Source organism: Prionailurus bengalensis, chromosome E1 (genome assembly GCF_016509475.1).
Source record: "Prionailurus bengalensis isolate Pbe53 chromosome E1, Fcat_Pben_1.1_paternal_pri, whole genome shotgun sequence".
Classification (NCBI taxonomy): Eukaryota; Metazoa; Chordata; class Mammalia; order Carnivora; family Felidae; genus Prionailurus; species Prionailurus bengalensis.
In genome coordinates, this window is record NC_057347.1 from 36470055 (window position 1) to 36485150 (window position 15096).

The window sequence follows — 15096 nt, forward strand, 5'->3', positions numbered from 1 at the left end:
GATGGGGATGGAGGTGCTGATGATTGTAAATCTCTCCTCTTCCTTACTGCACCTTAACACTGACCTTTCCCAAAGGATGGAAGTCTCTTTCTACTATCTTTTTCTTTCACTCTGAGATCCTTACTCAGCTTTCTTTCTTTCTTTTTTTAATGGGGGGAGAGTGGGGAAGATAATACGGCTGGCATTATAAAGAAAGCACTAATGTACTCTCTTAAAAATATTTGGAAGAGAGGAAGACTTCTCCCTTAGATTCTCTTGTTTTCCACCTTTCGGAGCCTCCCATCTTCTGAAGGGGGTGAGAGAAAGGTTCCTGTAGCTTTTCTGGAGAAAGGGAAGCACTGGGGAGAGGGAGTGTAGGACTGGGGGCTCACGGTGTCCAGGTCGTGCGTGGTTCTCTAGAGTTTTTGAATCAATTAAAGCAAATAATGCTCTCTGTTTTCCACCAGGCCCAGACAAGCGATTGGCCGAGGCCAGTCCCGTGACCATGAATTCCCTGCAATTTCGCCGGAGTCCTGGGTTTAATAGAGAGAGTCCCCATACGCTTGTATTTATCAGCAATATACAATTATAAAGGCCCAAAATAAAAAAAAAAATAAAAAAAACAAAAACAGAGAGAGAGAGAAAGAGCGAAATCTCCCCCTCCCAAAATCGCTCCATCACATAAACCTGGGGGGGGCGGGAGGGGGGGTCCCTTCCGATCCTCCCTCCTGACGCCCCCCCCAGCAGGCCCCCTCCCCCACCATTGAAAGCCATGAATTTTGAATTTGAGAGGGAGATTGGGTTTATAAACAGCCAGCCATCGCTCGCCGAGTGTCTGACTTCCTTCCCCGCTGTCTTGGAGACATTTCAAACTTCATCAATCAAGGAGTCGACATTAATTCCTCCTCCTCCTCCTTTCGAGCAAACCTTCCCCAGCCTCCAGCCCGGCGCCTCCACCCTTCAGAGACCCAGGAGCCAAAAGCGAGGCGAAGATGGGCCCGCTCTGCCGCCGCCGCCGCCGCTCCCCGCCGCCCCCTTGGTCCCCGAGTTCCCCTGGATGAAAGAGAAGAAATCCGCCAAGAAACCCAGCCAATCCGCCTCGTCTCCTCCAGCCGCCTCCTCCGTTTCGGCCTCCGGGGTCGGATCGCCAGCAGGTCGGTTAGCGGGGTAGGGGTGGGGTGAGGGGCAGCTAGAAGAGAGGGGGAGAAAGAGCGATGGGGGAGGTAAAAAGGGTGTCGAGCCTGTTGGGGATCCTTGCCCCGTCTAGTCCAGGGATGAACAAGAAAAATACACTGCTGGGGTTCAGGCCTGGTTTTTTCTTTCTTTCTTTCTTTCTTTCTTTCTTTCTTTCTTTCTCTCTTTCTTTCTTTAACACTATAGCAGATTTTGGAGGCTGGTCGGGGAAGAGCCTTTTCTCTGTTAGAAAAAGGATTTGATTTAGCTTTTCACCTTTATCTGTACGGAGGAATCAAAGCGGTGTTGGGGATTGAACCTGGGCGCAGGAAAAGATTCAGTCCCATTTCTCCCTGCTCTCAAAGAGGGGAATTTGAAAGCCAGGGAGGACAGGAGGTGAGGAATAATCTTTCTTAATGAACCTCCTCTCTCTGGGTTAAGCTCGAAAATGCCGAATTGAGGGCTCCACGCCAATGATTCGGGATGGAGGCTCTGAGGTTCTGGGGGCAAAAGACAGCCGCTCCCTACCCCCTGCGTGGTCCGTGGGCGGCTCTCTGAATGCTGTGCCCTGACCCGGGCAGGGTCTGCCGGCGAGAGGGGGACGGGAAAAGCCGTGAGAGCGGGCCGCTTCGGTAGGCGGGAAGGCGGGGGGGGGGGGGTGCTGCTGATACTGTTTTTGGCGGCTGGGGTGGTCTTCACCTAAGCTGAATGAGGTTGAGCAGGGGACACCGCCCGCTTTTGACACCCAGCCCTCTTTCCCTGCAGATGGTCCGGGACTGCCGGAGGCCGCCGGCAGCGGGGCGCGCAGGCTGCGCACTGCCTACACCAACACGCAACTGCTGGAGTTGGAGAAGGAATTCCACTTTAACAAGTACTTGTGCCGGCCGCGCCGCGTGGAGATCGCGGCCTTGCTGGACCTCACCGAGAGGCAAGTCAAGGTGTGGTTCCAGAACCGGCGCATGAAGCACAAGCGGCAGACGCAGCACCGCGAGCCGCCCGACGGGGAGCCGGCCTGCCCAGGCGCCCTGGAGGACGCCGGCGAGCCAGCCGACGAGCCCGCGGCCAGCCCTGGCCGCCCCTCCGCCTCCCGGCCGGCGCGGGAAGCCTGCTGTCACCCGCCCGAGGTCGCGCCGGCCCTCCCGGGCGCCCAGGGCCCCCAGCCTTTGACCGCTCACGTGGGGGGTAGTTTGCGCGCGGCCGCCAGGCTGGAGCCCGAGCCGTTGCCCGAAGACGCCTTCCCCGAGCGGCAGGATTCGCCTTTCCTGCCCGATCTCAACTTCTTCGCGGCCGACTCCTGTGTCCAGCTGTCCGGAGGCCTGTCCCCCAGCCTGCAGGGCTCGCTCGACAGCCCGGTTCCCTTTTCCGAGGAAGAGCTGGATTTCTTCACCAGCACCCTCTGTGCCATCGACCTGCAGTTCCCCTAACCTGTTTCCTCCTCCCGGCCGCTTCGACCCCCGTCCCCTCGTCCCGTCTGCTGGAAAACCCGAGGACCCCCCCCCTCCCCCAAGTCGCTTAGACTTCTTTCTGTGTTTTGCTAAAATTCAGGTATTACTGAATTCGTGTTTAATCCATATCCTTTCGTTCCTCTCTAAAATATGGGGCACTCGGGTGTCTTTTTAAAACACACAGACAAATTCCGTTCGGTAGACTCCTTCCAACGAAATCTCAGGAATAATTAAACTCTTGGGGGGGGCTTTCTTAAAAAAGAACTAGAGGAACTTGTTTTCCTCTCTTTTTAAGTTTTAGACCCGTAGATTATTTATTGAAATTCTTTAATAATAGGAAAAGGGGAAAGTATTTATTGTACATTATTTTCATAGATTAAATAAATGTCTTTATAATACGAAAACGAGTGTTTGTGTTGGAACCCCAGCCCCTTGCCCCGCACCTCCCTAGGCCGGCCCTCATTCCCTCGGGACCCGCGCGAGGCTGCCCGACCCCGCGTCGGCTAAGTCCGGGTGGTACAAAAGCGACCCTACTTGGCCACCGCTTCTCGACCCGCAGCTCGAGAGGAGTGGGGAGTTTGCTGGAATTCTGTCACCTGCACACCCTCCAACAGATGGCCTTGGATCCCGCGTCGGGGTTCCCGGGGCTCTGCTTAGAGATCTAGGTGGGCGGGTGGAGGGAGAGGAGGCCTGGGGGACGCGACCTGGGGTCGTAGCAGGGGGCGCAGAGGTTTAGCCGGAGCGGGAGGGCTCCTAGGGTTTCCCAAGCTTCTGGCTTCAGTGCCCCCAAGCCGGGTGGAAAGGCTTTTTCGGGAACACAAGAAGCCTGGGGACGCGAGGCCAGGGGTCGTGGGCCGAGTGGCGTGGGGGTTGGGGGGTGTTCTCGGGAAGCAGGTTTCCAAGCGGGCCAGGAAGGAGGCTCGCGGAAAAATGGAGCGAGGCCCGGACCCCAGTGCTCCTCGGTGCCCGCAGCCACTCTAGGGCTTCGGGGTCGGGAGGGCGTCCGAGGAGCGGCGGGGCCGCCAGCCCGGGGAGGCCCGCGCCGCCTCTGCAGGCGCTAGGCCTCCGGGGGCGGGAAGGAGGAGCGAGGAGAGCTGGAGGGCGACAGGACAGCCGTGAAGATGCTCAAAATGGCGCTGGGGCCGGGCTGCAGGGAGGGCGCGGGGAGAGTCGGTGGCCGCCATGACAGCCGCTTCGGGGCTCTGTCCCCGCGCCCGCCTTCTCCTTTCCGGACCTTCCAGGCCCCCCTGAGGAAAGGGAGCCAGGAGCCTCCTTTTCGTTTTTGTGTTATTAAAAAAAAAAAAAAAGAGGCCAGCGGAGGCGGAGGACGCGCGGGGAACGTGGAGTGCGCGCGGCGTGGGCGGCGCAGGGGTGAGCCGCGCAGGGGTGAGCGGCGGGTCTGCAGGCCCGGGTCGGCCTCGCGGGGTCTGACTGTGCACCCTTGGCTCTGGGATCTAAAGCCTGGTCGCCGCTTCCTCCAGATTCAGGCCTACCTGTCTTACCGACAGCTTCATTTGCCATCTCAGCTCTGTCTCCTATCCCCCACCGCACCCGGCCCGGCTGCTTGCAAACCCGGCGAGCGGGGAAGCCAGGATCGATCTCCCCCATCTGCCTCCTGGTTCGTTCCGGGGAACGCGGAGATTTAAAGGGCCCTGGAAAGCCATCCATCCTTCTTAGGTTTACTTAATATTTCTCTGGCTCAGAAACAGACACCGCAGGGCTACCTCCCCAGCAGATGCTGCCATTCTCGAAAAGCAGTTTATTTCCTGGGCCTCCCAGACTTTCCCCTGGACCAGCAGGACGGGGACTTGGAGTACCAGGCACGGGGAGGCAACAACTGTCAGGAAAAGCCAGGAGCCAACACAGGTCGTGACACATAGGACTAGACAGGCTCTCGCATATTTTTTTAACTGGCCCCTCAGTGTGGGAAGTGCACACATCTTATTCAGCTGGAATTGAATCCCTTAAACTGTCTTAATATGGAATTCATCTCCTGCATTAAATAATCTTATGTCATGTTAAGTTGCACTTATTTCTTTCATAAATAAATTAATATAGAACAATTAGATGTGTTATTATAATAATATCATGTATCTTATTAGTTTATTTTGCCTCATAAAATACATAGGTATGAAATAAATTCAATATATTAAAGTAATAATACACAGCTTATTGGCTCGCGTATTTATTTTCCCCATAAATAAGTGAATATACAATATATTAAAACCACACTATACATCTCATTGGGCTGTGTGTTTATTTCTCCATAAAATATGCCCATAGGCAGTGCTTAACATCTTAAAAACCGCAGCACATAGACATCTCTACACCAACAAAACGAAACAGACATTTCAGCTGGGGCTTTGATTTCTGTGGACAGCCAAACTAGATAATTTGGTCTAATTAAAAATGCTCTTTCAGCTACAGCAGGTTGTTACAAGGATCAAGAATACCAGAAGGATCTTACTAATTGCCCACCTTCCAGCTTTCTTTGGTGGTCAAAAGGAGGGCACCCTTCATCAATGCCAAAAATACAGGCTCTGCTCTGCTGGAGAGAATTCACATCCTGGGATCATGGCTTGGTCTGTAACACTCTGGGGCCTCTGAGGCTTCCGTTCTCTTAAAACCTTGCTGCCCCATGGACCCACGCACAGCATCAGCACTACCTGTGAGCTACTTAGGAATGCAGAACCTTAGGCTCCACTTCAAGTCTGCTGCAGCGAAGTCTCAATTTAGCAGATCCCCAAGTCATTTACATGCACATTAAAATTTGAGAAGCACTATTAGATCATAGTGCCACCTTGCTTCCTGCCTTCCTCCCGTGCTTAAGAATTTTTGATCCTCTTTACCCAGCTGATCCCTCCCAGTCCTCCCCCAACTCAAAGCAGTGGACCAAAGGATAGGGAATCTCAGCTCCTTCCTGAGGCTGCACCAGTCCTGATTCCTCCCTGCCAAAGTGAGTGGAGGGCCAGGGGAGTCCAGCCAAAGGCTGGATCTACCTGTTTAGATCTGGGTACTTTGTGTATCCTGAGAGTGGGAAGCAATGAATTCAGGGACTCAGGAGCACTGCCAGCATTTCCCCTGGTTGATTATTAGAGACAAGTTGGAACTCTTTTCACAGGCAGCCCAGGACACTTTCTGTCTCTATTTTTCCATATTCACAAAATTCACCGTCTCTGATGCCCCTCCAGCAGCACAAAGAGACAATGCATTTCCAGAAGGAAATGACTCCTGTTTTCAATCTCCCCACCCAACTTCAAAATCAAAGGAATGTCTGGCAATTTGGGATTCGTAAAGGATTGGTACTCGGGACCCCTGTGTCCCAGATCATCTCCTTTTCCTTATTTCATCTCTGCGGCCATCCTATTTAGCCTGAGATTTCCCAGCTGGCTTTGGAGAAGGAAGGAGAAGGGGTAGGGATTCCCAGATAAAGCAGTAGACCCTCTCCCCGGACCCCCCCCCCCCGCTTCTGCCCCACCACCAGTGATGGTAAGCTAGAAGGTAATACCAGCCGGCCACACTCACTTATCCCATTCTGATTGGGGCAGGGCTCCTCTTGGGGCAGGACCATTGTGAGTGGTCTGGAGCACAGACTAGTTCTAAATTGGCTGTGGTTGGAGTGGGAAGGTTGCAGTGCAGTCCCCAAAACTGCGGATCAGTCTGCCCTGCTCTCGGTGAGTCATTTCTTTTTTTTTTTTTTTTTAATTTTTTTCAACGTTTTTTATTTATTTTTGGGACAGAGAGAGACAGAGCATGAATGGGGGAGGGGCAGAGAGAGAGGGAGACACAGAATCGGAAACAGGCTCCAGGCTCTGAGCCATCAGCCCAGAGCCCGACGCGGGGCTCGAACTCACGGACCGCGAGATTGTGACCTGGCTGAAGTCGGACGCTTAACCGACTGCGCCACCCAGGTGCCCCACCTCCGCACAAGGAGGGGAGGGGTACAGAGGGAAAGAGAGAATCCCAAGCAAGATCCGTGCTCAGCACTGAGCCCAACGTGGGGCTTCATCCCAGCCCTGTGAGATCACGACCGAGCCGATATCAAGAGTCCCCCAACCCAGTCACCCCCGGAGCCACCCAGGCACCCCCCTGCCCGTGTCATTAAACTAGTAGAGAAAGAAACCTTTTCAGCAAGCATGAATTGGGTATAGTGTTATGTGTCAAGTTTTCAATAAATATGGGTATTCCAAAATGTCCTAACCAAGATTTCCTCTGACTTTCATCCCTTGTCACCTTCCCCAACATTTGGTTATGTTTCCTCTTGTTTCAAAAACAGTAGGGCATTTTACACAAAAAGAGCCACCAAACTTCTTCTTTGACACGGTGTACTAGATCTTAAAAGTCCCTTTTAGACAGGTTTTGTCTCAGTGCTGGGGCATCAGAGCACAGGTACAAGTTCTGGGTCTCCTTAAATAGCCCTGCTGAATTCACCTGCCCACCTTTCCCCTAAGTTTCTGACAAGCATTCTGTGGCCGTGCTGTACATCTTCCTGAAGATGTATTTTTTTCTAGTCAAATACATGTCCTCAGTTTGCAGAAAGTGGCCTCTAGCCCCCATGGGATCCCCTCCACCTCCTGTGGTTGGTGTGGCCCAAATCCTCCCTTGACCTCTCCGGCTTAGTTCTGCCCTCCTGTCCCCACCCCCACCCCCCTCTTCACACTCAGCTGGGAAGCAGATATTTAGTGCCTGAAGGACATCTAAAAAACCGCTTCCTCCTGAGAACAGAGTCAGAAGTAAAAGAGCCCTCCTCAAACCTTCTCTAATTCCCAAACACTACAGAAAAAGTCTGGACAGTCATCCAGGTACAAACTCATCTTGGTCATTGTTCTATAAAGTTTTCGAAGTGGGTATTTTGACCACAGCTAATGCACTTGGAGAAACCCAATTAAGGAGAAAATTATTTCAATTCTTTGTGTCACTCTAATCTTTCCTTTTAGGAAGATTCCAACTCTCTGATTCACCTTTCATTCCAGATGAAATCTATCTAGAATACAGAAGTTAGGTTCAACCCCTACTCCACCCAGAAAGGCAGTTTCTAAGCTACATTCCTCAAGGAAGGAGAGATAACATCCTCCTTAGAAAACTTTTTCCAAATATTTGGAAGATCAGGAAATTCTTGCTAATATCGAACTCCACCTTCCTGCTACAATTTTAATCCTTTGGGTTCTTTGTAGATTATATAATAATCCAGAGTTTCCAAAGAACTCTGCAGTTTATTTTTTTTATTTTTATTAAAAAATTTTTTTTTCAACGTTTATTTATTTTTGGGACAGAGAGAGACAGAGCATGAACGGGGGAGGGGCAGAAAGAGAGGGAGACACAGCATCGGAAGCAGGCTCCAGGCTCTGAGCCATCAGCCCAGAGCCTGACGCGGGGCTCGAACTCCCGGACCGCGAGATCGTGACCTGGCTGAAGTCGGACGCTTAACCGACTGCGCCACCCAGGCACCCCTGAACTCTGCAGTTTATTTTTTTTTTAATTTTTTTTCAACGTTTATTTATTTTTGGGACAGAGAGAGACAGAGCATGAACAGGGGAGGGGCAGAGACAGAGGGAGACACAGAATCGGAAACAGGCTCCAGGCTCCGAGCCATCAGCCCAGAGCCTGACGCGGGGCTCGAACTCACGGACCGCGAGATCGTGACCTGGCTGAAGTCGGACGCTTAACCGACTGCGCCACCCAGGCACCCCTGAACTCTGCAGTTTAAAAGAGAATCCTGTGCCTAAGCAGAGCCAAACTTCTTAATTCTTGATGAAATTTGCATATGATAAAATACATATGTATAATATATGGTGATCCGTTACATGAAAACATAGCACACATGCTATTTTCCTATCACATCTGTCCAGATTTTAATATGCCAGTTATAGTAAAAAGCAGAAATCTGTCTCATAGTATTTTAGAATGTGAATGCAATGTTAATATCGACATTTATAGAGTTTTCCATTGTTTATATTTTCTTGTTTGCTTTAATCCCACCAAGGATGCAGTGAAGTCAGTAGAATTAAACCCATTCTTCTTCTCTGAGGCTGAGACTCAGAGAGACCAAGAAATCTGTCCGGAGTCATAATGCTAAGAAATGGCCAAGCAAGGACTTGAACCCAAGTATTCCAGCCTCCAAACTAGTAGTCTTCCCCTTATGATATGTACTGCCCACAGTCTATGATTCTCAACCAGATTTGTGACAATTTAATCAGCTTGTATTAAAAGAAACACCAGTGAATTCAGACTCCAACCTCTCTTCAAACAGCCATCTCTTATAGAGAAAAAAAAAATGACAACCCTTTTAATTCTTAAGTTCCAACCTTTGATCTTGGTCTTGGCCTTCAAGAACTGGGCTGGGGAGAGCAGGCAGAGAGACACTTGGGGACCTTATGAAAAAACTGTGCAGATAGCTCCTGCTAACCCCCAGCAAAGGCAGCTTCCTATACACACACACACACACACACACACACACACAGAGGCCAGAATCAGGTGTAAACTTCTAACACATCCCCCCATTCTGATTAGAATGGCCCCCCTGCCTGCATCCTGGGTGTGATAAGGAGGGGCACCTCTCAAAGATAATTTCAGCTCTAAACATGCCTATGTTCCCCTTGCTCCACTATTTAGACACACAGTATATAAAAGAGGAAATCAACCCGCTTTATTTCACTTTCGTGTTGGGTCTACCCAGAATTTCTCTGGTGAATTGAGTTTGGTCAATCAGAAAATCCTACACCCATAGGTTTTTTTTTCCAGCTATGGATTATTTCTGTTTGTTTTGTTTTGTTTTGTTTTGTTTTATAATCAGCTGTGAATTTAGCAAAGAATTCAGGCTTCATAGACCTTCTCCTCAAGCCAGAGTCTGGTGCGGTTTCTTGAGGAGGAAGGGACTTGGGAACACATAGGGAGCCAAGTTACTTTTCTCCCCCCAGTCATTTCTGCTGGGGCTGGGAGAGCCAGCAGGAATTTGAGGAAGTTTTAATCTCTCTGCTACACGAGCGAAGGGAGCAAGACTCAGGGATGAATTAGAGATTATACTGAATTTGGAGAGCTAAGGCCAAAACCATCTCTGCAATCGACGGTTTCACTTGAGACACTTTTTCCCCAACCCTTTTCATCTTGTCATTAGTGATAGACTATTGGTCACTTGGGCTGTTACAGGGAGGCTGCGTTTCCCCAACTCCCAGACAGATTTCTGCTATTTTATTAAACTGGTTTGGAATTCACTGCTTCCCCTAGACCTCAAATTGTTCCCTTAATTGGAAAAGCAAGGGACGAGATGAGCGGGTTCTCTCTGGGTAGAGGGAGAAAGGTAGAGAGTGAAGCGACAACTCTCAGAGGCTGGGCAGCCAGGTCAGACACAGGCCTCAATCAGATTTGGGGTTAGAAGAGAAATCCTAACCCTCTATCTACCCTTCTTCTGCAAAGGTCTCGGTGGAGAATATCTTAAAGTGAGAGGGAACCATTAGGGGCATCTGTAAACCCAAGAAGAGAAAACAGAAAAAAAATAGGCTTGTTCTCACCTCCACCCTCCTTTTCTTTTCAACCCCCCTGCAGGCCACCCCTGCCCCCATCTCGATTCTCCTTTCCTTTGTCTGCCCTCACCCCTTTGGCAGTGAACATTCTCTCCCCCTCCCCCACTGTATCTCCCTTAAAGAAGTTACCAGCTGGTCCCCCTTCCCCCAACTTGTTCTGGTCTGAAGCAGGGTCCCAAGCAGAGTGCATGTAAGGAGGGAAAGGGACAAGGGGCCTGTGAGCTCTTTCATAGTTGGGGGCTAAGCGATGCAGTGATGAAGGGTTATCAAGAGAAGAGAAAGGTAGTGTGATTCTGGTGATAAAGATAGAAAGCGGGAGAAGGGACCAGAAGGCACAGGCAAAGTGAGGGGAAATGGGACACAGAAATATGGACACAGAGACTGGGAGAGAGAGCCAGCTTTGGGGTTCTTTGCAAAGGATGAGTCCTCACCCTGCCCTTGAAGGCGTGGGGAAACCTGAGAAGTTTTGAGGGTCCTCTCTGGACCTGTCTCACCTGCTTGCTTCCTTTCCTCTCCTGAATTCAGTTGTTTACAGAGATCCCTTCCCTGAACTCTTGCCCTCCTGGACTTGCCCTAGCCCCGGCCCCCAGGCCTCGGGTCAGGCAGACACCCTGACAGGTTACAAATGAGCGTGGGTGTTAGATTGCGCCAAGCTCTTGTCCTCCGAGTCTGGAGGAGGAGAATCAATGGGGTCTACCTAAGAGCTTCGCTTCCAGGCCCATCTGGGTCTGAAGAGAGAGAAGGAGGCACTTCCTGTTCTCCTCCCCTCCCCCAACCCTAACCCGACAGACACAGAGCCCCGAGGGGTGAGACTCCACTCCTGAACCTCAGGACCTCCACACTGATTCTCCCATTCTCCAAACAAATTCCCTCGCCCTATTCTAGAAAGTTCCCTGAAAAAACTGGACTAATCTTTAAGCTGCAATTGGTATTGAATTGGGGAATTTGAGGTTTGGCATAGGCGGTGGCGGGAGGTGGGGGGGGTGGGGGGATGGGAGTGGGGTGGGGGAGTGGGGGTGGGGTGGGGGGGCAGGGGCAGGGGATGGAAGGTGGTGAGGGAGAGAGGGGGAGGAGGCAACCAGGGGGAACACAGGAGCTACGCTAGTTTCGAGCACTTGAGAGAGAGAATAAAAATTCCCTCCTCTTCCCCCTGTAAACATCACCTAGCTCTGTGCCCATTGTGGCTCTCTGGAGAGATACAAGGAGTTATTTGAGTCTGAGTGAGTGAGCCAGCTACAGCTATGGATGGCTAGAGAGAGGATAAATACATCTAGAGAGATGAGGTGATGGATAGGTAGGGAACGAATATAAATATGGAGAGAGACGGACGAATGGAGAGATGGATTGAGACAGAGAGAATATAAAGCGAGGCTGAGGGAGAGGAATGGATGTGTGAATGAGGAGAGAGCGTTTATGCGGAGACGTGGAGGGAGAAATGGGGCGTTTCTCGCCCCCCTCTGCACATTTCTGTCGTCCTGTCTTGCTCCCTGAAATGCGTTTCCCACCTCTCGGTTAATGAATTCTCCCTCTAGACTCTAGGCCCTGCCTCGCCCTTGGGTGTTTTGCACCCCGTTCCTTCACAGGTATCCATTTGGCCCAAGATAACATACCTCCCCCGCCCCCCCCCCCCGCTGTCCTAGCTCATCACCCCAAGATAAATTGGGAGACAGAGACCAGGAGTGGGAGTTCTGGGCAAAGTAAGGAGGCTAGATACCCCACCTCCCAGTCTACAGCCTTGGGGGGGGGAAGAGTCCTTTGGGGGGGGTGGAAAGAGTGAGGGGCAGCTGGGTTGAATTTGTCCAAATCTAATAACCCAGGAGCCTATTGAAGGCCTTGGGGGTTGGGAGGGGAGGAAAGTCTTGAATATTCCTCTAACTTTTACCCCCTCTCCCTCTGGTCCCTTCTTTCCAAAAGTCTTTGAAGAAAGATGTTTTTGACGCTTCCACGTCGCTCTCAGATGGATGGGCTGCGGGTGATTGAAGTGTCTTTGTCATGCTAATGTTTGGGGGGTGATGGATGGGCGCTGGGGCTGCCAAACTCTGGCCCGCTGCGCCCATTGGCCTGGGAGAGATCACATGCGCCCCTCCACCCCCACTCCCTACCCCCTTCCTGGGGGAGCCCTGGCCCGGGCGAGCTGGGCCAGGCCATGGATGCAAGCTTCAGCGTTGTGACATACTGCCGAAAGGTTGTAGGGCAAGAGGGTGTCTCCCCCAGACGGGCCGACCCTCCTGCGGCCTCCACGCATGGACTATAATAGGATGAACTCCTTCTTAGAGTACCCACTCTGTAACCGGGGACCCAGCGCCTACAGCGCCCACAGCGCCCACAGCGCCCCTACCTCCTTCCCCCCCAGCTCGGCTCCGGCTGTTGACAGCTACGCAGGGGAGACCCGCTATGGCGGGGGACTGCCCAGCCCCGCGCTCCAGCAGAACTCAGGCTATCCCCCCCAGCAGCCGCCTTCTGCGCTCGGGGTGCCCTTCCCCAGCTCGGCGACCTCGGGGTACGCCCCGGCCGCCTGCAGCCCCAGCTACGGGCCCTCTCAGTACTACCCTCTGGGCCAACCCGAAGGAGACGGAGGCTATTACCATCCTTCGAGTTACGGGGCCCAGCTAGGGGGCTTGTCGGACGGCTACGGAACCGGTGGAGCGGGCCCGGGGCCCTACCCTCCCCCGCAGCCCCCTTTTGGGAGCGAGCAGACGGCGAGCTTTGCATCGGCCTATGCTGATCTCCTCTCCGAGGACAAGGAATCGCCCTGCCCGTCAGAACCCAGCACCCCCACAGCCCGGACCTTCGACTGGATGAAGGTTAAGAGGAACCCACCCAAGACAGGTATGAGACAGGCGTGGCCACCCCTTCTCCGGGGCCCCAAACAGCTCTGCTTCTGCACTGAGGGTGTCCTAGGCCTGGGACGGCAGGACAGGTGGAGCAGTCCAGTAGAGGCAGGTAAGAGCGCTCCGCCCAGTTTCAGGTCACTTGGGGTTTCCCTGCCCAGCGAGTGCCCAGCGAGTGCCCGGTTACGTTTAGGAGTAAGTCTCCACACCGCCCCCCTCCCCCTGCACTCCCTTGCTTCTCGATCTGTGTGCCCAGCACAGACCCAGGACCTGCTTATGTTGGGGGGGGGGGGGAGATGGGGGAGGTAGAAGGGGGCTTGGTCTGAATTTGGGGGTGTCTGGTGATCCAAGGGCACATTGAGAGCTGAAGTTGGAAGGAAGCGGTGGGGGGGGGGGGGTGGTTAGCTAGAGCTGGCCCAGGAGGAGGAGAGGGGAAGGAGAAAGAGGTGAGAGAACTGACGTGGCCCCCTCTCTCTCCCGCCCCGCCCCCCCTAGCGAAGGTGTCTGAGCTGGGCCTTGGCGCGCCCGGCGGCCTCCGCACCAACTTCACCACGCGGCAGCTGACCGAGCTGGAGAAGGAGTTCCATTTCAACAAGTACCTGAGCCGGGCCCGGAGGGTGGAGATCGCCGCCACCCTAGAGCTCAACGAGACGCAGGTCAAGATTTGGTTCCAGAACCGGCGCATGAAGCAGAAGAAGCGCGAGCGGGAGGGAGGCCGGGTGCCCCCAGCCCCTCCGGGTTGTCCCAAGGAGGCGGCTGGAGACGCCTCCGACCAGTCGACGTGCACCTCCCCGGAGGCCTCGCCCAGCTCTATCACCTCCTGAATGAAACCGTCCGACCGACCGTCGGGGCTCCTCCGCTCTGGAGCGCCTCAGTCCAGCCCCTCTCCTGCGCTCTCCCTCAGCCAGGCCTCGACTTCATCGTTCCAGCCACCCGTCACCAAGGCCGGGCGCTCGTTTACAGCTGCTTTTGGGGAGACTGGGGAAACGCTTTTCTCTGGTCCGGGCGGGGTGTTGATGGCTGGGGACCCTACAGGACCAGAGGCATGGGAGACACGGAACGTGTCAACTGTGGAGGGAAGGGCTTCCTTCCGCCTTTCATCTGGGGACCAGCACGTGGGTGGGGTAGGAGCCAGCCACACCCTCCTGAATTCTCCCTTCTTTCCAACTTCCGTGTGTCCGGTTAGTGCCTTTGAGTCTCAAGGACTCTTCCGGAGCCCTCGGTTCCTAACTCTCCCTTCTAGGCCGGGACAGAGGGAAGGCCTTGAAGTTTCTCCTGAGGGAGGTTTTTGGGTGCAGGCCTGTTACCGATGCTTAATCTCTCCAGTCACCACAGACCTTACAACAGCACCAGCTGCCTTGTGACAGACCAAAAAAACTGCCCCCCCCCCACCTTATTAACCCCCTCCTGGCACATTTGTATTGCACTAACTCAGCCTCCAGAAGTTGTTTTCTGAGACCTGCCTCCTTCCACTGGCGACCTCATCTCTAAGCCACCAAAGTGTTTTGGAACTTGGTACTTCGGGGACTTCTGGAACGTTGTTCGTTGTTCGAGGCCTGCCCCCAGCAAGCCTCTACCAGGAAGGCGCAGGCACGCCCCCACTAGTTCCTCCCCTATTTATTGCCTCCTGGAAAACCCAGGACCCTCCTCCCCATCCACCTCTACCCCTGGGGCAGCCTAGGGAGGCCCAGGTGCGGTGAGAGCTCCCAAAAGCAGCAAGCATTTCTCTGAACCTTAGAAACAGTGGAGGTGCCACGGGAGTTTCTGGAAACCTGAGCCCCAAGCGAGCCGGGTTCTCTCTGTACCTCCAGCTACCTCATTTCAATAAAGTCTGTGTTTTTCCCTCTTCCCGACTCCGTCTGCTCCTCCCCCTCCCCTCCCCCCCCCCCCCCCCCCAGGGTGGAAGAGGCGTCATACTCCAAGAGCCCTGAGGAGATGTGGGGGAAGATTTGGTGAATGCTGGTTGGGCTGGAAAGATTTGAGCTGGAAGACCTCAGCTGGATCAAGAGGACTTACTGGGTGGGACCAAAGCAGAACTGGGCCCCAGCCTCCAGGTCTGACTGTGGTCAGTCCTTGGGTCATTGGAGCAGCCAGGAAAGAGGTGGGAAAAAGAGAGTGGGAAGGAAATCGCCCGCCCCCGGAGAGGGT

General features: G+C 53.4%; 2 protein-coding genes across 2 annotated transcripts; both read left to right on the forward strand.

Annotated features, from left to right (window-relative positions):
- Positions 1 to 15: 15 nt before the first annotated feature.
- On the forward strand, positions 16 to 3001 carry HOXB2 (homeobox B2). The gene is made up of 2 exons (XM_043584169.1): positions 16 to 1133; positions 1918 to 3001. The coding sequence occupies exons 1-2, from the start codon at positions 752 to 754 to the stop codon at positions 2574 to 2576; spliced, it is 1041 nt and encodes a 346-aa protein (XP_043440104.1). The 5' UTR covers positions 16 to 751; the 3' UTR covers positions 2577 to 3001.
- A 9255-nt stretch (positions 3002 to 12256) lies between these two features.
- HOXB1 (homeobox B1) lies at positions 12257 to 14794 on the forward strand. Its single transcript, XM_043582687.1, has 2 exons — positions 12257 to 12946; positions 13444 to 14794. Exons 1-2 carry the CDS (start codon positions 12361 to 12363, stop codon positions 13770 to 13772), a joined length of 915 nt encoding a protein of 304 aa, XP_043438622.1. The 5' UTR covers positions 12257 to 12360; the 3' UTR covers positions 13773 to 14794.
- Positions 14795 to 15096: the final 302 nt, after the last annotated feature.

What these genes read in the sequence shown, in the direction of transcription:
- HOXB2 (XM_043584169.1), top strand. Translation starts at nt 752, where the DNA reads ATGAATTTTGAATTTGAGAGGGAGATTGGGTTTATAAACAGCCAGCCA. An exon ending in CGGGGTCGGATCGCCAGCAG is followed by an intron (nt 1,134 to 1,917) that starts GTCGGTTAGCGG and finishes CTTTCCCTGCAG; the next exon opens with ATGGTCCGGGACTGCCGGAG.
- HOXB1 (XM_043582687.1), top strand. Translation starts at nt 12,361, where the DNA reads ATGGACTATAATAGGATGAACTCCTTCTTAGAGTACCCACTCTGTAAC. An exon ending in GAGGAACCCACCCAAGACAG is followed by an intron (nt 12,947 to 13,443) that starts GTATGAGACAGG and finishes CGCCCCCCCTAG; the next exon opens with CGAAGGTGTCTGAGCTGGGC.